Source organism: Pipra filicauda, unplaced genomic scaffold (assembly GCF_003945595.2).
Source record: "Pipra filicauda isolate LSUMZ 115617 unplaced genomic scaffold, ASM394559v2 scaffold57_size4234018_pilon, whole genome shotgun sequence".
Classification (NCBI taxonomy): domain Eukaryota; kingdom Metazoa; phylum Chordata; class Aves; order Passeriformes; family Pipridae; genus Pipra; species Pipra filicauda.
Window position 1 is genome coordinate 3,502,286 of NW_024104731.1, and position 25,614 is coordinate 3,527,899.

Consider the following 25,614-nt stretch of genomic DNA (forward strand, 5'->3'; position numbering starts at 1 on the left):
ATCTTTCTGTTCAAAACCTATCGAAATTTAGCATAGTCTTTCTTCTCTTCATGTAAAGATCTACAGTCATGAAGAATAAGATATTGGAAGCATACTGTGCCCTTTGGTAATTAGGATAATTAATCTGTCTAAGATTTTTTTGAAAGAGGTCAATTTATCTTTAATATCTTGTATCTTCCTCGCAGATAGTCCTATAAAACTGCTTTCCATGACTGAAAAAGAATCTGAGTACTTTTTTATAGCAGAATTTGTCCAGAAATATTTCACTAGCAGTATGCTAACATAAATACTATTATTCCCTGTCAGAATGTGTTTTAAGAGAACAGGTGTTTATTCATATCCTGTGCTCCAAGATCACCAATGTTTTTCTAAGCTATCTAGTTCAGAGAAGATCCCAAATGAGATTCAGCCTTTTTGAAGAATGACAAAATTATGACAAGGTAGTTTCTTGACATTTGCTGAACTTACCTCATCAGTCTTCTTTAGCATTCTTTGTTCTGCCCACTCTGTAGCTTCTATGTTAATGAAAGATACTGGTTTTGTCATATCCTTGGCTGAAGTACTTTTCTTTTGAACTAGAATTAATTTATTTCCTAGACTGCTTCCTCTGAGGCACTGTTCTTTGTTTATGAAGATTCCTTATTTTTCTTATGTTGATAATAGGTTAAGTAAGAGCAAGTGTACCTTGTAACTTTTCATACTATGTTTCATTAAAGGCTGCTAAGCCTCACCCTATACTCCAGAATCTTCTCCAGTCTTGATTTCTTTTTCAAATCTATTCGCAATTTTAATTAAACAGCTATTTTTAAAAAAAAAATCCAGCCAAAACACTGAATTTTCACAAATTAAAGCTTTAACTATTAAAAAACTGAGCATTGCCTAGTTGGAATTTAGAATCTTGAAGCCACCTAAATTGCCTGCTCCAGTCAATTCTTGGAGATCCTCTAATAAAGGTGTCCATAAAATCTATAGATACCTCATTACAATAGTTATGGACTGTGTCTATCTATTGGTATGTGCTTCTGTTAGTGAAGACACTGAGATCTGGTGTCTACCCTGACAGCTATTTAAAAAGAAATTGGCACTTAATTCCTGAACATGAGTCGCTAAACAAGTGGTGGTTTAGAAGTGGAATTAATGCAGTTAATCACCCCAAGGACTGTCTAGTTTGATAATAAGTTTTTCTTCAGATTTTATTGTATACACTGCAGAAGTGTCAGACATGGAGCCTAGAACTTGGGAATTTTAGTTATCCACCCTAGTATCTAGCCACAACAATCTGATCTCATAGAGAAATCCTATAAACATCACTTCTCAAGAACTAAAATAACTGGTGGGAAGCAAATTGCTCTTTTTCTGCAAAGTTTTATCTTTTATTGTTACTTACAGCAACAAAGTCATCTTTCAAGACTCAGTTTGAAGCATAGAGAGGGTGTAGAATCCTGGAGCTACTCGAAGCTGAACTGGGCAAGACTGAATCAGCCTAGTTATAGCTTTATAATTGGTCCTCCATTGAGTAGGAAACTATGAGAGACCCTCTGAGGTTCTTTATAGCATAGTTTATTCCATAATTAGAAATAAAGCTTCAGAGGCTCTTGAGTAAAATATGCAAGAGTTTCTCTATAGTTAGAATGTACTAGTTTTGTGTTTTACTGATTATACGAATAACAGTCCTGAGATGATCAGAGGCAAACATTGGAATAAGTGTTGTGTGAAAAGCTCATACCTGTGTAGAGGCTGAACTGAGATAGTTTAGGTTTGGCACAACTCTGTTATTTTAATGAAAGGTTATTTCCTCTCAAGGAATATAAATTGTTAATGAAACATTACACTTATTTTATCTTTTTTACTTATACTTACTTACCAGATGTAGTGTCAGCCCTGAGGGTATTCATCTGAAGTAAGACATGTCTTAACTACCTGAACGTAGCTTAGCTACCATAGCTGCTGCAGAGCTATTCAAAGAATGACTTGAGCTGTTAAAAGAAGTTAGGATACAGAGACTCAGATGAGGACTAAGAAATAATTTGAAGGGTTCAGTGACTTCCTATTGCTGGAAAATATTAATGTAGTTATTTAAACATGGAATTTTACTTAGTAGCCGATTTTATGTTCATTGATCAAACTTTCTTAATTTGAATTTAGTATGGATTTTTACACTAAAAGATGTTCTATTTAAGTTCAATTATCTGCATACAGTAAGTACAGTCTAAGGTCATGTGGTGGGCTGACCTTGGCTGGATGCCAGGTGCCCACCAATTTGCTTTATCGCTCCCCTTCCCAGCCGAATAGGGGAGAGAGAATAAGATGGAAAACAACTCATAGGCTGAGAAAATATTTGAGAGAGAAAAGCTAACACCCAGTTTTCTGAAGTCTAGTCTACTGCCCAGATGCTTGTAATCACAAAAAGGAAAAAATGTCTCATGATGCATTTTAGAGCTTACATGTACAGAGACAATAAAATATGCAATAGGCATAATGGACTAGAGCAATTATAAGTCCTTTCTGACTCTTTCATCCTTAATTTTTAGCCTTAACAGTTACAGGTAGTGGAACAGGTAGTAAAGATCAGCTAAAAATGAAATACTGTCTTAAAATTCGAATTCCCATGAGGCCATCTAACCAGTAATGGGTAAAAAAAAAGTATAGAAAGCTGTAGGTCTTGATAACACTTGATGTCTTGATAACATCTCAAGCCTACCTTATATAAAAAACGCACAGGAAAAAGGAAACCTTCTGGAAACTAACAGGAAAACAATCAATTCACTTATTTTGGTCTGATTTCTCCAGAAAGCAAGAATGTAATAGTTTATTTCTCTCTCAAGCCTGTTCTTGACATTGAGACTGTGGGATAATAGAGAAATATATTACCAGTGTTTGATTCTAGATGTTGAATGAAATAGATGTCTCTGAAAAAAAAAGTTTGGTCTCATTTTCCTGTAACCTCGCATTAAAACAAGAATACAGAAACTTGTACCTCAGTTCATGGATCTTCAAGATTTTAGACTGAATTTGCTGTTTAACAGCTGAAACCGACACAGGTCTCTGAAAAGTGAGCACCTTTAGCTGGCTGTGATACTTTACTTCATCACCTTTTAAACTTACTTGAGTAAGTTTAAAAATTCTTCCAGAGAATCGTATTTTTAGAGTATAAATATTGGTCAGATGTATACTCAAAGGTAATTCTCCTAACTGAAGTAAAGGAACAATTTTGTGTTGTGACAAGGAACTTGTCAGTGTAGTGATACTTTGTTCTTAAAGATAATATAAAGAAATAAAGTATTAGTAATAATGTGAGGAAGCTTCTGTAAGTGTTGTGCCTTTAAGGAAGTTTGGTGTGTAAGTCCTACCTTTTGTCTGGTCTGTAACAATCAAGTCTTAGCAGTGACTTCTAAAATGTACAGTACATCAAATACCTGCTATTGCAAGAGATTAATGCTTGAATTCAACAAAATGTGAGCACATGCTGGCTCATGTCCAGTCTTTCATCTGCAAGATGAAAGTTGTCTGCTGCAGGACTGCTCTCAAGTGAGTTCATCTCCAAGTCTGTACTTAAGTTTGGAATTGCCCTGACCCAGGTACAGGACCTTTCACTTGAACTTGCTGAACTTCATGAAGTGCACATGGACCCAGTTCTCAAGTTCGTCCAGGTCCCTCTGGATGGCATCCTGTCCTCCTGTTAAAATCTGTCTCTGTCGTAAGACAGGGTAACCAGTGCTTACCTGTTACTTGGATTGGAATGAATAAGTTACATGAAAAATAACGCAGTTACAGCTGGGAACTTGCTGAAAATGGCTTAGGTCAAGTGGAATAGGAGTTGTCTAAGAAATTTTAAATATGTATAGATTCTGCCTGAGAGTTTTCTGAGTTTAGTTTTTATCCATTAGTGTGGGGTTTTTTCTTGCTCTGTTCACTTTTTATTGAGAAAGTCCTCTTACCTTTTTATTGTACCACAAAGCACTGTACCATATCTTAATACACTCAGAACCATGATAACAGTGTAAGGTTCATCCTCAAGTGAATTTCAACATTTACAATATAATTTGCTTATCTTGCTATTATTAGAGATTCTCGGATGGTGTGTAGTTTCTCTGAAGTTTCTCTTGCTCTTATGTGTTTTTGCTACAGGTTTTTGGTGCACTAGCATCTGAACCATTTAAAGTGAGTGATGGCTTTTATGGCACTGGGGAGACATTTATGTTCACTTTTTCTCCAGATTTTGAGGTAAGTAGTAATAACTTTGTGTGCTCTTACTCTCCTTCCCTCCTTCCTTCCTGCCATGTGCATTATCCTAAAATACTTACAGAACAAATCTAACAGTAAATCTGAAAAATACTATGAGTTGGCCAAAAAAAGTCATCATACTAGTTTGTCCCTTATGGACAAAGTAAATTGGTAGTGTTTGCATAGTGAAAACATGCTTGACCCGACTCTTTCATTGTACTGAAGATTTCTGTGCTATTCTAAATTCATCCAGGTGTCTGTCTGAAAATTAACAAACTGCATCCTTCTAAAGGGCATATCATCTAGCCTAAGCATATTTTCTTGGTATTTTTCATTCTGTAGAAGTTTCAATGCTCAAAGATGGCCTGTTTGATGAAATGGTCCTATTTTAATTACTGTAAAATCTAAGAGAATTTTTATCTGCAAATATCTGTTCCCTGAATTTTCTGTGTAAGCTTGATAACTTCATTAAACTGGCCTCTAGCCACCCATAGTTTGTCTTTACTGATATTTGGTTTCCCTTCCACCCAAACAAAAAGTTCAGATATTTTTACTTACTAGTCTGTTGTGGTTTTTGGGTTTTTTCTTAGGTTTTCAAATGGACAGGAGACAACATGTTCTTTATTAAAGGAGACATGGACTCCCTTGCTTTTGGTGGAGGAGGGTAAGTTATAATTAGTCTGTTAAAAGTGTTTGTTTGAACACCTTTGAGGAGGAAAAATTGGAGTTTATTTCAGTTTGATAGCTCAGGACTCAATAGTTACCAGCCAAGAAAGCTTTAGTTTGTCAGGTGTTCAGCTTCTGATGTTGAGGAAACTTAAACAGGAAGGTCTGTCTTAAGCATAGTGTGGCGTAAAGTTTCAGCCCTGCAAGATTATGATGCCTTCCATGCTCAACTTGCATGTGTTTATTACTCTATTCAGAATGGACACAAGATATTGTGATTCTGAAAGTATGTAAATGTGAAAATTACGCATCACTAGAAGAGGGCAGAATTGAAAGTGAACTGTCCCGATACATGCCAGTGTCATCAAAAATTATACATTGTCTCACCCCGTTTCCCCCTCCCTGCCCCCCCAGGTGCATAAGCTTCTGGGATGTTTCCCCTTTTTTTAATCAACATTCTCTGATATAATAAGAGTACTATTATATCTTCTTAATAAAAGTGGAAGAGGCTGAAAACTGAGGAATTTTAGGTAGCTTTCTTATTTCAGAATATCTGAAAAAGGATATTCCCAAATTAATAGTAAACAGTGAAATAGTGAAAAAAAACCAAAATTTGTCAACAGCAATGAGGTACTTGTGTTAAAAACTAATTCTTTAATTCCTTCTTATTCCTGAATTTTGAATGAAAATTACATTGATAGGTTTAATGCTTACTTCCTCAGTCTTTGGTTAACTACACTGTCTGTCTTGCAGAGGAGAGTTTGCTCTTTGGCTCGATGGTGATCTCTACCATGGAAGAAGTCATTCATGTAAAACATTTGGGAATCACACACTTTCTAAGCGAGAAGACTTCATTATTCAAGACATAGAAATATGGGCTTTTGAATGAGTATTTAACTATTTCTACAGGTTCTTGTCCCAAACCTGACATGAATCAGTGCAGCTTAAAAATCCCTAGGAGCAATATAATGCATTTTACTTCTGATTTTTTTTCAAAGTTTTTAGTGTGGCCATTAGTTATTATTTTTAAATACCAGACTTTTTTCATGCTCTCACATCTGTAATATACTGTCATACTTTTTCTAAGCTGTAGACAATTTTACAAAATATTGACCATGCGGACTAAAAGTTAACATTAGTAACTTTGAGCCTTGCAGTCTGTAAAATTCTTATCCATATTACAGTTGCCTCCCAGGTTTCCCACACACACCTCTCTGCAATCCTGCTAGGGGGCTGCTTCATTGAATATAGTTTATTATTTTTGTATTCAAATTATGTCTATGAATGAAGTTGCCCTCTCTGAACCTCTAAGAAAGCTGCGTGTGGGTATTTGGCAGCAGCACTGCAGGGATTGGTTCAGGCCAACAATGGGTTATTCATGGTGCCACAAATGGATGAGAAGCTGAGCATTCCTTCTTAACACGTCCCAGTACACACGTGGTGAAGTTAGAAGATATCCAAAGTCAACAGTGCCACTCGTCTTGTTTATTGTTCATGTTTAGAAACAAGTCAGTTAATAGGTGTTCTAGCTGCATGCTGATTGTATTTAAAGAGTGTTTTGCACATGCTGTTAATGATCTGCAGGTTTGGGACAAATACTGACAATACTGAGCTACATGGCAAGGACTCATAAAATGGCAAGAGAATGTAAGAATATGATAATTCCACAAAATTAAAAGGCTAAAGCAAGAAAAACTCAGTGAGTAATTTGTAGCTATAGTAGGGCATTAAAAGTACAGAAGCAGATGCATCTTTCTTCAACATAAAGTGTCAATATATACTGTTATACTGTTGTAGCCGTGTAGCACATCAGCTCCAAGAATATAGCTTATTCCTGTCCAAAGAAAAAAATATTTGTGATGTTTTTGAGTGGGTCTATGTTGTAAATTTACAATTAGCACCAGCTCTGATTAAAATGACATCATGTATTATAGGTAGACAATATTGTAATTCAGTAGACTCGTGGAATATGCAAACTTACTGTCATGTGACCTCAAAAGAAAAATGACAGGCTAGAATACAGTTCCAGTAGTTCTTGTCCACTTTTGTAGGAAAACTGATAAGCCAATGTGGCAATAACAGCTCAACAAAACTGTTTGTTTCAAAGCTTTTATTCTATGTTCTGCAAAAAAACAAAACAAAAAAAGAACAAAAAAATTGCTGTTAAGTGTGACAGTGACTGACTTTGTGCTGAAATTTCAGCTATTTCAGATAAACATTGTATATTATCTTGTAAATTAATGTTTAAAGTAGTTTTGTTATTATAGAAAAGTGTTGATTGACGGGTTGCTTATAGCACTTTAAATTATTCTAGAAATGGAATAAAAGCCAAATGGGTTGGCTTAAGTAGATGTAGTTGTATATTATTTCAAAATATTTACATCTCTGGAAAGTTAAAAAACCCCAACTTATTCGAAGACAGCTTACTGCTATGGTAATGAGAAAGGGCAGATGTTTCATCTATAATATGCTAATGCTCAATATGAATAGAAAAACAGGGCTTTGTTTCCTGTCTCTATGTATAGCTCTTTATCCTTATTAGACCTTAGTACAATGTGTAGAGTAAATGTTTACAAAATAAGGAACTGTAAATAAATTGAAATGGCTTTTCTCCCCTTTGGTCTTCCACAGCAGTATTATTGTCTTTGTGGATTATTACAACAACAAAAAAAGTAAATCCTGTAATGGATTTTAACTACTATAAGCTCACAGTGATGTATAGCAAATAAATCTAAATATACGTAAGAATAAACTTGAGTTGGAGTTTATTTAGAAGTTGGAGTTTACCTAGAAGCACAAATGCATTTTTTTCTTGCTGTTCATTTAATAACTGAATAAGTAGGATGCCTCTGCTTATCCTTTATGTTTTTCTTTTAAAGCCCAGTGGGAAGCAATGAGAGTGCTATATACTGTCTTCAGCCACTTTTAAGAGAGAGGGAAAAAAAAGTCTCAGATCATCCTTGCTGACAAAACCCATTAATTCAAGTGCTTAGTCTATCCTAAGCTCATATTGCAAATAAACCTATTTCACGTTTTCTTAGGCTGATGTGAAGAATTTTATAAAGAATTATACTTTGAGGAATTAAATGAAAGCACAGAAAAATCTTCAGTAGCTGAATGTCTCCAAGTCTTCGACCACTCTTGGAAAGGCACAAGGGAAGAAAAAAAGTGGAAATCAAGAGTAGTGTATAGTTAGCAGTACAGTAGCAATCATGCTTATAAAGTACTAAATTAGTTAAGGAATAGAAGGGCATTCGACTTAGTGACCATGACAACACTTAGTGATGTGACTACCTGTGTAAAGGATCTCTAGGGAGTAATGCTAATGAAAGACCATGGATTTTATTAACCAAAAGTGTGGTTAACTTTTGTACAATGCATATAAAGGATAGTCTAGGTGAGATCAAAGGCAGTGTCTTGATGTACCTCCTGCCTTCAATTCAATATGAATTTTCTGGCAAGGTTTGCTTCTGTGGTTGTAAAGAGTTGGGGTTTGACATACATTGAAGGCTCATGAGATTCATTTTCAGGAGTTCAATGCCAGAAGACTGTCTCAGCATACAGCTCTTGGATGGATTCATAGAGTAATTTGATGTTTTGCTTGGATACCCGGGATTCTTACCATATCATCTTTTGGCTCTAAATCCTATATATGTTATTTACAGCTTTTGTGTAACCTGCAAAAGGTCATGATTTATCACATATGGCTTGTGCTTGCATCCTCCTGCTTACCTGTATATATTGCATTAGAGTTTTGGGTTTTTTGGTACAGGAATTAGCATGTCTGCGTGAAATCCGCTCTTTGGAGATGAGTAAAAACATTGACTACTTCAACTTCAAATAAAACAAATAATAATCTTGTATTCTTCATTCAGCACTTGTATCCTACTTTTATGTTCTTCCTTTGTAAATGAACAGATGTCATCAGGGTGTTTTACTGTTAACACAGCAGTAGGGAGCTCAGTTAAGGGAACAAACCTCTACTCTTTCTTCACTTTGGAGTACATGCTACTGCAATGAAATAGAGTACTGGAATAGAGTGAGGGAGAGTCCAGCTGAGTGCATGGTGTGCCCTTGGTATAGTACCTGCAAACCAAAGTGGTCCTGCTGGCTGTCTCACTGCAGAGTTGCCAATGGCAGCTCTGCTTTCTGCTGTTCTGCTTGTCTGACAAGCTTTGTCATCCTTGTTGGTCTTCTGTTGTAGCAGTTACACTGCTCGTAGTACACATGCAGTTGAATACTAAGCTACTTTTAGTGTGCCCTGCGGTGTCAGGAAGTGGCTTTAGCTGAGATGTTGGTGTGGTGCAATGTATACACAGCAGTCGAAATGGCTGTGGGAACAGGGCTTGCCAGTATTTGTTCTGTGATTAGTGATGATTGAGCATATCACCACAAATGTTACACTCTCCACTACAGCTAATTTTATTTCAGTAGCCTTTCCCTGTTTTAAAAATGAGTTATAATACTGAACTCAGGCTGTACAGAAACATTTTTAAAGAAGGAATTATTGCTGTGGAATAGGAAGCTGATTTCTACTGAGTGGGATACACATCTGCTCACTTCAAGCCACTGCAGCAAGTGTGGTAAGACTTGAAAAAATAAAGTGTAAAAGTCAAATTTATTTCTTCTGATACAAATTCCGTGCTATCACTTAAACATGGAAACTACATTCAGAATATGAAAAATGTACTTCAGTTCCTGCAAAAGAAGAGATTAGTTTTTCAATACCAAGTAAACTACACAACCCTCACAAAAGCAACACTCGCCTCAGAGAGGAAAGTGGGGGAGATATGTTTCAAATACAACATTTGGAGGGTGAATACAGTATTTAAGAAAATAACGTGCAACTCTAAGCAACTGTGAGAGTAAGTGTTGCACACTCGTCTCAGAGTTTAAGGCTTTTATATTTGAAGCAAGTCAGAACTAGGAAAGCAGGTCTTGAATAAAAATTTACAGAGACTGCTTTAATCAAGAAGGGTTTGACCTTTACCATCTTTCTGCTTAGAACATTTAAATTTGGCAGAGGTGCTAGTTTCACAGAAATGTAACACAGTATACTAGGAGAGTTAGAGAGGGTAGTTCATGGAGTGCTTTTGTTCAGTTGTTTTTAATGGATTCAGATTTATTTTCTCCTACTTTCTGTGGATATGAAATGCTGAAATTCAAGGAGTGCCACTGGTCTGTTCTGTTGCTGAATGTGTTTGAATAAAAGTTACAGGCTTTCTGTTCTCTCTGCTGTGTTCCATAAAGGAGAAAACAGGAAGGTTCCTTATCTCTTCTGTCACTGAATTACATACAGTTTGACTGAGAAGTTTGCTGTGCAGCTTAGTCTGTCCTTGCCTGTCTTGCCCCCAGTACTAGTGGAGGCATTATATGGAACTGTTAAAGCATAGTCTTGGCCCCAGTGACTTCTGGTGGTTGTACAGGAGTGTGCAGAAAAATAAATGCCAATAATCAGTTGCTTAAGTGAATGACTTTTATGAATTTCAGTAGGTGCAGATGTAGCTAAATTTCAGATGTTAGGACTGGATCAGGAGCAATTGTTGCCTCTAAAGTAGATGCTTAACTTGCCCTAATGAACATGGAGGAAGATGGTTTTGTTTGAGAATGCCAGCAGTTTATTCAGTCCATGTTGGGTGTCTGCCTCCCTGCATTTTAAGGGACAGGAGCAAGAAAATGCCAGCACTAAATCTGCTGGTGATCCAGTCAACCCAGCCTTTTTCGTCAGTAGGTTGACATCCAGTCCTTAAGGGGAAGGAAGCACACAAGATTTGTAGATGCTCATGGTCGAAAGGAACAACAGTCAGGGGTCTGCAAAAACTCAGAAAGTTTTATTAGTAAATTACACAGGTGGCATGGAAATTGGTGTGTTAGTACCTGACCTACTGTATAAGCACATGGCAATCGGTTTTAGATAAAGGGTAAGATGAAGAGACAAGGAAAGAAAAGAAAGAGTAAGAGACCACCAGCTTTCCAGTGTTGGTCCAGCTCATAGGATGTCCTGAGGCACACAGCCAGTCTTGGTGGGGTTACTCTTTTATTTGTAGGTTTTCCCTCCCCTGAAGATAGTGACTACCTTTCTATGCAAATTAGTTATCATGGGCAGTCCGTTCTTTCAGATGTGAGGAATTTTCTTTATTTCCAGAAGCAGGTTGGAGGGTCTTTGGTGGTCTTGATCCCCCCCTACAGTCTATGCCCACTTCTCAGCCTCATTCCTGCCGTTGCATTGCACTACTGTACTTATCTCCAGGAACTAGAACTAAGATGTTTGTCCTAGAAAAGTACTGCCCTACCTCCACATGGCCCCCTTCTTAAGCCACATCTTGTTCTTTCCTATTGGAGTGTTATTACTGACAATCCTTGGTTGACTTCACAGCTGTCTGGCTATAAGTGTTTGGCACATACACATTAGCCCCTTCTGGGATTCTACAGTAGGCATGCAGTGAGGCAGAGATGGCTCTCTGTTGGCAACAATTTCTGCCTTCCTTTCATGTAATGATTTCTTCGTTAGAGGCAATGCTCGGGGAATAGATAAAGCAGAAGAGGCACTCCATACTTCCATATTTCTATCGAACAGGTAGGAAGAAATGGAAAAAACATCAGAGTAAATTAAGTTTCTACAGGCTACTTCATTGGCTCAAGACCTAAGCAAGGAAGGTTTTTTTGATTCCTACTTCAGCAGGACTAGTTGTACTCCAGATGTTTCCCTGCAGGTGAGTGGTGGGTGGCATAGACTTTGTATCGATGCGCAAGCTCTTATTATATACTGTAAACGTGCATAATATTGAAATGCACCACTTACTGGTATACTACAGTGTTTCAGTACAAAAATATATCTTGCTGACTGTGTTGGGTGGGTGAATGAAAGCAGATGTGCTTGATTCCTCATACAGTGATGAGGTGCTCTTGGGGTTTAAGTCACACGTGAACATAACACTGAAAGACCAGTGGTGAGCTGTACATCTGCTGTGTTTTCCTGTGGTGGATGAGAGTTCTCATGAGCAGAAATATGTAATTCACTTAACACTTATGTGTCTTTAGTGTGTCTTCTTTGTACAGTTTTTTTTTTAATAAGGACTTTCCATGTACCCTGAAATCTTTTTCTAGATCTTTGGACAGAGAAACCTTCACAGGGAAACATTTTAACAGCCTGTGAAAAGATAATGCACTTATATTTTGAAAAAAATTATTGATATTTTACTTCACAGAATATACACACATTTATTTTCAAGTGTGTGGGACAATAACCAAGAATAATTAAGGGTTTTATTTATAGTTCATGTATTCTTTTGACAATAAAATTTCGTCAAGACAATTTAGACAGCTGTGAAGGTCATTATATAAAGACATAAAAATAAGTTAAAAATATGCAGGTAAAAATTATTATATGTAAGTATTACACTTTGTGGTCAGTTTTGTAGGTCAGCTTGAGTAGTTTAAGAGATCTCAAGAAAACATTGCTAAGTACGTTCCATTGAGTCCATCTTACAATTAATTCTTTCTTCCTTAGAGTCACAACATATAACTGTGCGTGAAATATTAATGATTTACACAGACTTACAATAGACGTAGTGATACAACAACTGACTACTAACTTATTAAATATTTGATTTATTTGTACATTGTAGTATCAAACTGGAGTGCTGTACTCCTAATATGACAGCAATATTTGGGTTATCAGAGAGAAAAGATGTTCATACAACTTCTAAGACAATATTTGCTCTTTCAGTGTGAAAGAATTTTATGGGGAAAAAACCACTTCTTTATCATTATGCAAATTACTGGCCCAGGCATCTTGCTCTGAAACAAATGCTTTTCGTGTGAAGCACACACATTTTTACCAGCTATTTTTACAATAGTAAACAGTGATCTCTATAATCCAGTAATTATTAAAGACCTTACAGAGGTCTCAGATTTGTGAATAATACAAACAATTTTAAGACCTAGAAGTATGACTTCAATAGCGTTTACTCCTGTTCAGCATCATCTGGACTGAAATACATTATTTCAGTGACATCAGAACAGCAAATTCTGTAAAATTAGGCCAGTGTTTCTGTGTAATATGAAACAACATTTCCTCAAAGTTATGAACATGGTTTATCTTTTCTCACAGAGGTACATTTCAGAGGAAGATAATGATGTTAGTCACTTTTTTGCTATACACAAAAGTACAAGTACCTGACTGATTTTTATGTTATACTATTTTCCCCTGTTTATAAGAACTGTATCAACATAGATAATCAGATGATACATTGCACAATGTTGCATAGAAGGCGTTTTCTAAGTGTCTATCTAGTGAAAACATTTTTATTCATTACATTCCAACATTCATAACTCCAAATATGAAACAACCTAATAAATTACTTATATAAATACAATAAGTATATAAAACCCCATTTATAAAAAGGATTTTGTATGTGATATGTAAGAGAAATCTGCGTCAGTAGTTGTCAAGATAACACTGCAGTAGTAGTTGCATATCCTGCTTGTAAAACAAATGTGATACCCTTATTCTGTATTCAAATAAAATAATTTTATAGATATTTAAATGAATTAATTAGGAAATGCATGTACAAGATCACTTTCACAGATCAAAAACTTGTCCTGAGTTTATATTGTCATTCAGCTGCTGATCTGGCATGTACAAATGCTAATAGCAAGAGAGAAGGGGAGAAAAGTTTTCCAAAAATTGTTCTGGTTTGCTTATTTTAATAAAGTAATTATGACATTATCATCCCTTCCTTGCCATAACATTTCTCCCTCAAAGTCCACCAGCCCATGTTTCCTGGCTCTCATCAGAATTCCAACAACCTTATCTGAAATACGAACATATCTCTCAAAGAGTTCCCCAAAAGTAACTTGGATCTTGCCATCAGGCCGTGGCCTAGCCATTGATTCGATGATGAAGCACATGTCCCTGATCTCCCGATGGATATGGGCCTCGGCTCTCTTGGCTCTTTCAGCGGTTTTGGTTCCTTCCTTTGGACGGCCATATCCTTCATCTCCTTTGTGCAGGCGTGTGGACATGGCCAGCTCGTGATCAAATTCCTCGCTGAAGGGGTTCAGCTTCTGCGTTGTGATGTGCTGGTCGGCCCATTCCTGCCACTTGTCCTTCAGGCTGTGAACGGCGCTGTCTTTCCTGCGGGAGTTGGCGCGGGCCTCTTCGCTCAGTTTGCTTGCGCTGAAAGAAACACAGAAGGGCATTTGAGCTTTGGATCTCATAGTTTAATGGCTCAGTTCTGCTATTGATCTCTGCTGTTAACTGGTTACTGTGGTTTTGCAGACAAGATGGGAGCCACCAGGTGGCACGAGTTCACCACTTCTAAATTAGTTCTTCGGAGGCTGTTAGTCTGTGCTCAGTTTGCACTCAAATGCAAATTCGCAGACCACAGCTTTATCCCGTCTATACTACTACCCTCCAGCCCAGATTTGAGCCCATTTTGACAAACTTTACCCCAAATGTCTTAATTCTGTATGGGACAAAACAGTGTGTTGCTAATTACCCACACTTTCTGTACTTTTGGTTAGTCACACAGCTCCCCCTTTCTGTGTGCCTACCTAAGCCTGAAATCTGCCCCCCACCCCGAGGTTAGAGATGGCAATAACTCTAAGTGCATGGTCTAGGTCCTCCTCTATTCTTGCCTGAAAAACAGAAAGTAGGGCCTAGAAAAATCTCTCCTCTGTAATAGATGTCAATAACTGTAGGAACAACAACAAGCAAATGGAGTGTGGTAGCTTGGCCTATGATTCTATATTTGGAGTATGGTTCTGAACAAGTACTGAAGTCCAAAATTCGCATTCCAATGGGCAGGATAAAAGCCTGAAAGAAACTTAAGGCTACTGAAATCTGTGTCAATGTCAAAGGATGAGGAAAGGCCTTCAGAGGTCTTACTTTTTTGTGTGTGTGCATAGCAACATCATAGTGCTGGATGACTCCAGGCAGACAAGAAGTTGTCTGATACTCTTCCCTCTAGTGACCAATCTCACATATTGTGGGGGAGTTACAGATAGTCTGAGCTGGTCTTTGTGCTGTCCACATCCTGTCATTGTGTCTGTACAGAGCTCAGCTAGGGACTGTGCTGTGGCTGTGCCAAAGTAATTTGTTTTCTAATATTTTTACTCCCCAAAAGGCTGCTTTGAAACCTCCTCAGTACTGTCAGCTGAATATTAGCAGTAACACCAGAGAATCAAAATACACTTAAAAAATATTAGAGAGGACTGCAGAGCTGCAGAAAATTCTGTTTCCCTGCTGTTTTGGCATTACTTTGTTTTCTACTAAGCTGGTTGAAAGAGAGAATAGGATTCATAGAGATGTCCCCAGTTCAGATCTGTGCACCAGAAAGATACCAGTACTGGGCAACATTATAATGGTAGAGGAAGAAGTGCAGACGCTTAGTGCCAGGGACAGAGGAACTAGTGGAGCTGGATCACTTTATTAGCTATCGAGTTGCCAGGGGAAAAAAATCCTAAGTGAATCAAATTTGCCTTGAAGAAGTAATGCCAACAGTCTCGGTGGAGCTGATGAGCAGTTGTCATCGCGGAGGGCTTATCCCTCATCCACAGCCAGCTGCTCCCTCTTCTCTCTGAGGGCCATGAGCTCTGAGAAGGTCCTAGAATTTCAATTCCCCAGGTTGAGCAGAAAGAAGACAGTGAGATAGCAGGAGGCTGTAAAGTCTCTGTTGCCTGCTTTAATTTAACAGTCTAGAATGTGTTCCCTCCTTTTCTTACTGAAACCTTTCATTTTCTTTTCTAGCAGAATACTATTATCACCTTCCTCATCCAAATCATCTTCTCAGTAGTTGAGAAAACCATCATCTTATCTGTCCTTTTGCTATTATTGTGCCCCACGTGGCTTTCAAAAAAACTTACTGTAACTAACTTTTTTTAATGCATTTTCTGATTTAACCATTTCTGATGGCTGAATAGCCATCTTTGCCATTGTTTAGCTTAATGACAAGTTAACACAGTGAATTGTGTACAGGTAGAAGCATTTTTTCATGCTTCTACCCCACCTACGCAAAGGATTGTGGATCCAAAGTGAAGGCTGTGAATGTTAAACCACTGTAAGAAGTGCTTTACCCGTAACAATTAACTAAGTTAACCTGTTAACCAGGATAATCATCCTAAATGCATTCTGACCTTCTAGGAGGATAATATCCATGTTCCATATTCCCTCTGACTCTTTCTGTAAGACCTTTTTCTCTCTGCTTTTTTAATATTTTGAGTTTCATATCCCTTTTTTTGCAGCGTTTTGGCTCCTAAGCAGGAACAAAATAGTGTTTCCTATGTCAGTAGGAGTTAACAGGCCTTCTACTAAGGAAGCAACCTTATTCCAGTAAATAGTGTAGCTGGAAATAATGAAGGTGCTGATGCAAGGAAAACAAAATACTGGCACTGATGCTTTTTTTCCTGAAACATAGAGAGGAAAATGGGAGATATATTTTAACAACCATGTACTTATGGCCTTTTTGAAGAAGATTAAGCAACATTGAATGGTTCATAAAAGTAGCAGGCTAAAACAATATATTTTGAGTCTATAAAATAAATTTTAAAAAAGAATAATTAAAAAATCCAGTCCTGATAATAGCACTGTAAGAACAGAAAATTATTTTTGTGTCAGATTTTAGTGAAAGAGAGAGATGTAAGTAACATAGATGGTATTATTTCAATCATTTGCACCTCAGTAAATATAGCTAATCAATGTTTTTCCTACATAGCAGCACTAAAATTAGACATAGAGAAAAGTACAAGAAAAGTTTAACAGAAACTAGATAGTTGGTTTGTTTGTACTATAACATTCTAAACAGATAAAATTGTTTTAACTGAGGTTATTTATGGATAAATGTTGCAAATATATCTCTTTTCTACTGTATATGTGAAATCTTTGGTTTGAGGTCCTAACTTCTGTGAAAGGATGGTGCACACAGTCTTCACTAAAAGTGGGGACTACAAACTTTCAAACACTACATTACAGTAGATATTTTTTCACTTTGGCTATTAACCATTTGCTTCTTATTGGAGTTGACCGTTCAGCTATACAGTAAAGCATCATTCCAATCCCATCTGAATAGTTAAAATAGCTGTGTGGGTGCATGTGTTCAGATAGCTGTGCTAAAAAGAACCGTATGGTTGAAATCCATTACTATGATGGTCACAGTTTAATGCTGGTCATGTTAAATGCTCATCAGTACTGAGGTGTAAAATCCAAGCATTGGGAATGATACAGCCTGCCTGCCTGCCTGTCTGCAGAGGGATCAAGAAGTCTGTTTTGGCACTTTCATCAGGTTTTCATCATCAGTGCTGATCCCAGTTTTTCATTTCTGAAAAGGCGATTGGGATACGATATGAACATCCTGGCCTTGGTCCTCTGATTCCTGCTGCATTACTCACCCTTTGACCACAGGCTAATTGCGGGGGGCGTTTAAAGCCCTGACTTCTTGTCTCAAATTGCTTCCTGCTCAGCTTGCATTTATGCGGGAGATGGACATAGTGTAGAAGCTCCACTATGGGATGGCACCAGTAGGAACCCATGTCCTGGCACCAGCCTTTTCCCTCCCGCAGGCTTGGGCAGCTGAGCTCTGCTGAGCCCTGCCTCAGTTTAAGTTTCCCCTCCAGATGTCGTCCCTGCCCAGAAAGCCAGCGGGCAACATGTGGGCTGCACCTCAGCCACAGCTCACCACTGGCCTCAGAGGCTGAGCTCCCCTTCATTGCAATTTTACAGCCAGATGTGAGTTCCACGTCCAAACAGTTCAGGTTCAACCACACATTCCTTTCTGCTGCCTTTGTTCCATGGCATTACCAAGTCTGTAAAACAGGGCAGTGGAGCACACAGTGTACTGTGTCTATAACAGCTGCATACACTTTCCCATCTTGCAGCATTGGACATATGGGTCTTTTATTGTTTTACTAACAAGAGAGAGACGAATTAGTTTGGCATCTGCCTTTTGGCAAATGTGGCCACAGCACGACTGTTTGTAACTGTCTTCTGGGAAGGTAGTTCTCCTGGAGATCTCTGAAAATGGAAACTGGAGAATTTCTACCAAACACTGCTGTTCCTCTGCTCTTATAGGAGACTTCTCAAGAATTGCGTGGTTGTGGCTGAACACTACTTGTTTAGCACCTGGGCTCCAAATTTAATGTGTACCTGCTGTTGTGTAGTAAACTTCAAACATAAGACTTACTGAAAGAAGTCTTAGTCAAAACTGTCTAATGCTATGAATTTACTACTTGATTAAAATATTTAAGTAGAACCTATAATAACTCTGTAGGTACGTAACAGATTCTTCTTCCTTTTTCTTCACACAATTTACAGGTATAAGGAAGGTTCTACTTCCACAACATATTCAATGAATGTACTTTCCTATCCCCTCACCCCACAGTGTAGTGTGCCCAATGAGAGACCTTGATGTTAAAGAATGTATTGATGGTTCAAGTGGTTTTTTTGTCAAATGATGTATAGCGTACAGCATGATTCAAATCAATCCTGCAGATGTTGAAGCAGGCTGGATGCTTTATAATGTATGTTTGGGGTCCCAGATCCCATGAAAGTTTCCCTTCTTTGAATTGATGAACTCCAAATCCGTGGGAAAGCTTCCAAAATGAAGCATTGAACCCAGCTTTTGATAAGCTGTACTTGGAAGTAATTCATGCAATGTGAATTTTGGACATTCTCTGCAAATTGCTCCTGAGAATATTTGCAACCTATACTAAGCAAAATAATCAATAAGTATTTGGAAATACTATTTGTCAAATAAATTGCTTTAGACAGCATTTGCTGAAATAAATGAATAGTCGATATTCTGAAATTTGAACTAAAGTAATAAGAAGGAAGTAGTTATTTTGATGAACCAGTAGATCCAGTGTGAAAATTAAATATAATTAACATTTCCCAAATATAATTTCCTGACTGTGTCTATTATGTATGTAGCACATAAAACCCTAGGCTATCGTCAGAGGTTTTTGACTAATTAAGCACAGAGAGATATGTGAAATGTTTCCTGAATTTTTATTATTTTTTTTTTAATTGAAGAGTTATAGTTTATCTTTAATCACTTCCTACTATTCTCCCCCCCCCATCTTCCTCATGGAAACCTGTACCTCTCTGCCATTTGTGATAATGTAATAAAGATGCTTTACTTACAGAGATGGTACAGGACGTTTAATCCTCACAGCCGTCACCTCTCGGTCACTGTCTTCCTGCTCGAGCTTTTCTTCTGCCTCCCCATAGCCACTGTCCTGGGCATCCAGGCTGTCATCACGACACTTAAGTAGCAGTTCTTTCTTAGATCCCTCTTTGTCCTCTTGTTCCATATGTTCCCAGCCCTTGGTCAGATCTGATACCAAAGTTGAACACTTTCTCCTTATGGTTGGAGATAATTTACCACTAAGAATTTTGTCAATAGCACTTGATTCTTCTTTGAGCTTGGTCATCTCCGAGCTGCTGTTGTTATTCTCATATCTTTCACTGAGGAGGCTGACGCCACCTCCTCGTTCGTAGGCTTTGCTGACAACGGTTTTGGTCACCTCTTTGCTTTTAATGTTGAACATTTTGAGGGCTTCATCTGATTCCCTTGAATTTTTTTCAGCATCTCTTATTGTCACTGAGGATTTTTCATCACCTTTTTCTTGGTCCCTCTTGACAGATGGAATTTGCCATTTTTTGAAGGAACTTTCTTGTACAGGCTGAGCTGATGAGCCTTCTGCAGTAGGGGCCCATCCAGAGGGCTCTTGCTCTTGCTTTACATGGTGGTCAGATGCCCACTGCTGCCATCCTCGTGCCAAACTGAAGACTTGGCTGGCCATTCGGATCTTGTGGACAGCCCTTTTTACAGGAGCAGTGCTCGGCTTTTCTTCGGGAGCCATGCTGCTGTCTGCTGCCATGCTGGCTTTTCCCCTTCTTATGCTCAGCACCTTCTCAATGGATTTCTTGAAACAAATAATACCCTCCGAAGAGGGCCACACAGATTTAAATAGAAGCAGGAGCAGTTAATGCCCATGGAAAATATGTGAAACACTTCTCACAAAGATATAGTATCCTCAGTGTTGCAAAGGTCTTTTTTTAAAACACAGGGGTTGCATTTCATCACAGCAGATGAATGATGCATGATGTAAACAGGGTGACACAGGCTTGTGCTGGAAATACTGGGAAATTAACATCTCCTTTAGTCCCCCCTTGGTGACTGCTGAATTCCCAGTTTGTTGGCAAGGGTCGTGTTCTTCTGGAAATGCAGAACTTGGATTAGAGATCCTGATCAGAGTGACTGAAACTGCTAAATATGAAATGCTGTCAGTCCCTAACAAGTTTGAACAGTGTGGAGACTTTTCATTATCACAAATAAATAGTGACTCTTGTCAGGGAGTGTGAAGGCAGAAGCAGGCTATGAATGAGAAATTGTTAGATGCATTTTCTAAAAAGATACTAGATGATTTCTTCTTACTACTCATGTGTCCAAGGAAATCCAGGTTTGTTAATTTTTTAAGAGGTATTTATGTGTTCTGTTCCCAGTCATTATCTATTAATGTCTGTCTCTTTAGAACGTACCTTCAGGGGGGTCTGGGAACATTATCGTGTTTGGTGTCAGCACTAAGGAAGAGGGAATCACTATCTCTGGGAATCAGAATAATAAGTCTGACTTGATCAGATGGATGAATGATCTCCTAGTTTTAGGATTTTGAAAAAAATGAAGTATAACCTGTTTAATTCCTCACTGCTTTTAAGAAAGTTGTATATAAAACTTCACGTTTACTTATATATTATTTACAACATAACTGTGTTTACCAGGTACAGTACAGAAAAAATCAGTTTTCCTAGGAAACCTAGTGATTTTGTCATTCCAGAGGACTTCCTAGAGTATGTTCATATTTGAATTAGTAAAATTTTTTAGCTAATTGATAAATCAATTTTTGCATGACAATAAATGGACATTTTTCTGAGATATGGTCCTATGGTATCTTATTTCTGAGTATAATGTTTCCTAAATAGGAACGGAAAATGGCATTGCTTTTTCAATGCATCATACCTTGCAGATTACAGGATGACCTGTTGCACTTGCCATGTGGTGCTTTGAGGCATACTGTTATAACTTCAAGGAATTCTGTTGACTTTGTTGGTGTTACACCAGAGATAAATATGGACTCTTGGTCCTCTGCCTTTTTATCTTCTCTCTATTAAAGGCTGGACTGTTTGAAGTAGGTCAGATCATATTTAGTTCTTGATTAATGCTATAAGACTACATCATACCTTTGACTTCTATGCAGGATTCCTCATTAATCTGTGGAGTAATTTCCTCTTCAAAACTGATGACACAATGTAAGTTAGTGTTGCTGTTAGATATTTGCTCATACTTTTATTTTAGAAAGAAATGTGTCACCTCTGTATACTGTATAGTCTCAGCTATTGCCAACTGCTTCGTAACTGTGAGGCAGGATTGTGAGGTGTACTGGTACAACTTGATTAAGAAGCATGTGTTACCAAGCACTTATTTTGGGGACATTTTAAGGATCATAATCAGGAATGGGATCTTTTTGTGCTTAAAAAACCCCACATGTGCATGCCTGCATGCACACAGGGTGGTGTATGTTCCCTAAAATATAAGGAAGATTAAAGTGAAAGAAGAGAATAAGGCACATGAAGAATAGGAGCATTACACCTGCTCATTCCATGTGATTTCTTGACTATAAGGGTGGCTGAGGTTTTAGGAATGAGCTGAAAGCTAAATACAGATGTAAGGGGTAAGGCCAGGGAAGGACTGCAGTGGAATAAGTGACTGTGAAAGGACAATCTTGGAGGGTAAGGCCAATAGAGACCCCTGTTGTAAGGGGGACAGCTCCACCTTCATGTGTTCTGGTTCCTGTTTCTCCTGTTCTTAAAGAGTACTGGCAGTAGACACTCCCCACTGTCTAGGCAATCTATCCCACTGGTTAACTAGCATAAAGGAAACCTTTTCTGAGATCTGACCTCCACCTCCATCACACCACTTTAAGCCTCTGTCAGTGCCAAGAACTAACAAATCACTCCCTTTCTGAGGCAGCCTTTCTTTCTGAGGACTCCTGTATTCCTCCTCAATCTTCTGAATGACCCCGTGTCTTCCCAACTTTTCTTGTGTTTCTGGGATCCGTGGTCACGCTTTTGCGCTTGCTGGTTTCCCTACATTAGGTCCATACCTTTGTTCAAGTGTGATACCCAAAATGGGGATGGTATTCTAGATTAAGCTTGCCCATAATGCAGAAAAGGAACAAATGTCTCGAATGTGATGCTCCTGATTCATATTCTTCTTGTAATCTCCAAAGTTTCCAAAGGCTTTCCTGCTTCATGGCTATCTGTATTCACAGACTGTGCCTTCATATGTAACCGTTGTTGTTATTGTGTTCTTTTTTTTTTCAGGTAATTTTTTCAATTTGTCATGACCAATTTGATTTTTAATCCCTGTTCCTGTGTTCTTGCAATATAATTCATATTTGATAAATGTCGTGTCTATTCCACTTTCAGAATCACAAATGGAAATAGTACCTAAATGTGAAGTAGATCCAGTTATTAAGAACTTTCAGTTTGATAGAGAATTATTATTTATTTTTGTGTGGTTTTCCACACAAAATTTGGTGTATTCCAAATACAAAATATTGTAGTATTCCAATTAATTTTATATATGAGATGAAAATAATAAACCTGACCAATATCAAGATGTGTAACATCTGCTGCATTTGCCTATCTTTGGGGCTGGACCAGATGAACTTTGGAGGTCCCTTCCAGCCTTAACTATTCTGTGATTCTGTGATCTTCCAGAGCCTGCTACTTTGCTATAAAATAGAATTAATATTGCTTTAATGTAATTTGTAATTCCTGAGGAATGTTTGGAAATTACACCACTTTTCAAAGAATTGTTAATAAAGAGAATTTTTTTTTTCTAGTGGACTTGACCTTGGCATACTGGTCGTAGTCCCAGTATTAAGTCCCCACAATTAATATTTACATAGTTTAGATAAATGACAATAAAAAGTCACAGACTACTGAAAAACACCAAGATTACAGATCTAAACTACTATTAAATCCATGTTGCACAACAATATATTAAACAAATGTTTAGTTTAAATTGGTCACTATATTAAGCTGAAGTGTTATAAAATCAGACTTGTCCAAAGTGCTAATGAAACTTTGATCTAATTATTCTGAGAATAACTAAATTTATGGTGCTTAATTTTAGGGTGTACAATGATGTTGCCTTGAACATGTTGAATAGTGTCTCGTTATATGGTGATGTTGCCAGCAAGAAGTTAATTAGAAGTATAAATAATGTCTGAGTCATCCAGTGAGATTCATACTTTGAGGGTAGCTTATTTTACAAATGTTTTCTGCAGTAAGAGTAGAATTTATTACATCATGCTTTTCAATTTTTATTCTTAGAGAAATAGTCAGCCAAGGCTACAGCTACATTTCCATATGCAGTCTCCCTAATGGCACTTCTAAAAGCTGAGAGCCAGCCCTTAAGGCACAGGTAGGTTTTAGGCAGGCTGGACCTGAACCACATTTTCTATATCTTCCATATATCACAAGATCATAAGGTATATTCCAATGAACAGCAAGGCTTGGTGAGGGTGATTGTCACAGGCTTTCACAAGTTCAAAAACTATGCTTGAGGTCAGAGTTGAGGGACCATTTCTTGCAGAAGATATATAGGAGAAAAGGTAATTGGAGAAAGTGATAGATGAATAAGCTTGACACATGCTGAAGTTGTAAACTCCCTTGTCCTTGATCCTGGCTGCCTGCAGTTCTGGGATTTAATCTCTTTGACACCTTGAGACAAGTCTGCACATGTTCATAGGGCCTTGTTTCTGCTTTTGGATTGCTGCATTTCACATAATACTTCTGACTTCCTGCATCCAAACTTGGGAAGAAACAAGCTGAAGGGATGTCAATGTCAGTGTTAAAAGTTGGGATGTTTTTGCTGTGTGGTGGTTTGGTTTCTTCTCTCCCCCTGTCCCCTGATGGATTACTCTGTGACTATTTAAAAATCCTTTTACTTTCTCTTCACTGTAGAACATTAACATTAACAGTTTGCCATCACTTTTTTTTTTGTTTGTATTGTTTAAGGATGATTCATTTTAAAAGTAGGGCTGTATCCTGCATACATTACTTTACCTTGTCAGACATTGATATAAGTTATTCAATGTTTTTCACGCCAAGTAATTTAATTTTGGACCAACTGTAAGTGTATGAAAGATGCTGTCTTCTGCCTCAGAGTTAGTGGTGAATAACAAAAACAAGCCGTGTTTCTTTGTTAAGTATAAGCAGCTGCCATTATTAGTAATCTCAAGACTGAATTTTCTTTTCACCATGACATGGTTAAAGTACATTGTGTCAGAGCATTGTACGCTGCCAGTTATCACAGTAAACATGGGAAAAAGATTAGCCTTTGGGATTTCCTTATTTTTAGAGTTCACGTCAAACGTATTCCTTCTAACAACAGCAGTGAACAATTCTCATTTAACACACAGTTTCATGTACAATGCAGGTGTCTGAGCCCTAAGACGTGGACTGCTCACAAGACTTTGGACTGGGTCCTGTCCAGCCATTAACAGAAAGCAGTCTATGCATTCCTTAGTGCGGTTTCTTGGGCTTGCATCCTATATCTAGCCATAGGCTTTTTTTTTTTTTCAGCTGAAATTCTGTCATACTGAGAAACTCTCCCTGTGTAATTAACATGTAATCTTGAGTCTGCATTTGATTATGTGTCATTATATGAGAGATCAGGGCTTATCCATGACCTATCATGACATTTGTGAAGAAAATAAACCCAATAAACTGTCAAGAAAACCCTGGTCAGAACCACAGTTGAAAGAGTCTCAGTTGTGGAAGGGTAGTGGGGGGAAATGGAAGACCCACTATCCAGTGGCAGCAGCTATAGTTAATGATTTGTAGAGCAGAGCCCCAGAGCTCCTCTCACTCCAGGTGAGCTGGATTTGAATGCAAGCCACCCAAGTAATAGAAAATGGCCCTGAAGATTCTGAACTGGCTCAGGATCAGAATTCAGCATTATTTTTGACTGCAGCCTAGTAGAGAGACCTCGTTGTTAGAGCTGAGAGAAACCCAACTCAGGATGTATCTCCAAGTTCCTATACAAGACCTGCTACTGAAGTGACAATCTCTTTGCTGTATTGAATATCTTACTCCTCTAAAGTTGTCTTCACTTTTCAGAAGATAAAAGCTAAGACTAGGATGTAGAGTTTTAAAGCACTTTGGCACTCTCTTTCTACTTTTGCATATAGTGCCCAGAGCTTTTCTTGGGAGTCACTTGCCTGCAAGAAATCCATGCAGTGTAATCAAATTTATACAGAAAAAGAAAGCAGAGGTAAGATCAGATGCTTTTAGTCCATTTTACCTCTAAGCATAAATATATCTTTTATCTGAAGATCTGTAGGGAGTGAACAGAAATAAGTAACAAGCAGTAATGAAGCAATTTCCTTTAGAAGTGTAAGCAAATATTTGCACAAAATCATTTGCGTTAGGCATTTAGTTCTACTTCCGTTATGGAGTAATTTCTGAAGATCATTAAAACAAGGGAACCTTAAAAGAGACCTAAAAATATGTTTCCTATTCAAGTTTATATTGATCATATCTATTTGTAAGTGAATGGTTGTCTTTTTTTGATAAGATTATTTAATATTATGAGCATTTTAATTTTGTGGTTCCAGCTTGCTGACGTATCTTGGTTTATAGTTTACCTAGGA

At 37.8% G+C, this 25,614-nt stretch overlaps 2 protein-coding genes across 9 annotated transcripts in view; one reads left to right on the forward strand and one right to left on the reverse strand.

Moving 5' to 3' along the window:
- The window catches only part of OXR1 (oxidation resistance 1), a 266,597-nt gene extending 257,837 nt beyond the window's left edge, over window positions 1-8,760 (forward strand). For all 8 annotated transcript variants that reach the window (XM_039387650.1, XM_039387647.1, XM_039387648.1 and 5 more), the window contains 3 exons: window positions 4,129-4,224; window positions 4,815-4,888; window positions 5,644-8,760. In XM_039387650.1, the coding sequence (XP_039243584.1) occupies window positions 4,129-4,224; window positions 4,815-4,888; window positions 5,644-5,779 (306 nt within the window). In that variant the 3' untranslated portion in view covers window positions 5,780-8,760. The remainder of the gene's footprint in view (window positions 1-4,128; window positions 4,225-4,814; window positions 4,889-5,643) is intronic.
- A 4,805-nt stretch (window positions 8,761-13,565) lies between these two features.
- On the reverse strand, window positions 13,566-19,770 carry ABRA (actin binding Rho activating protein). The gene is made up of 2 exons (XM_027717546.2): window positions 19,031-19,770; window positions 13,566-14,071 (listed from the first exon to the last, which is right to left on the reverse strand). Exons 1-2 carry the CDS (start codon window positions 19,768-19,770, stop codon window positions 13,594-13,596), a joined length of 1,218 nt encoding a protein of 405 aa, XP_027573347.1. The 3' UTR covers window positions 13,566-13,593.
- Window positions 19,771-25,614: the final 5,844 nt, after the last annotated feature.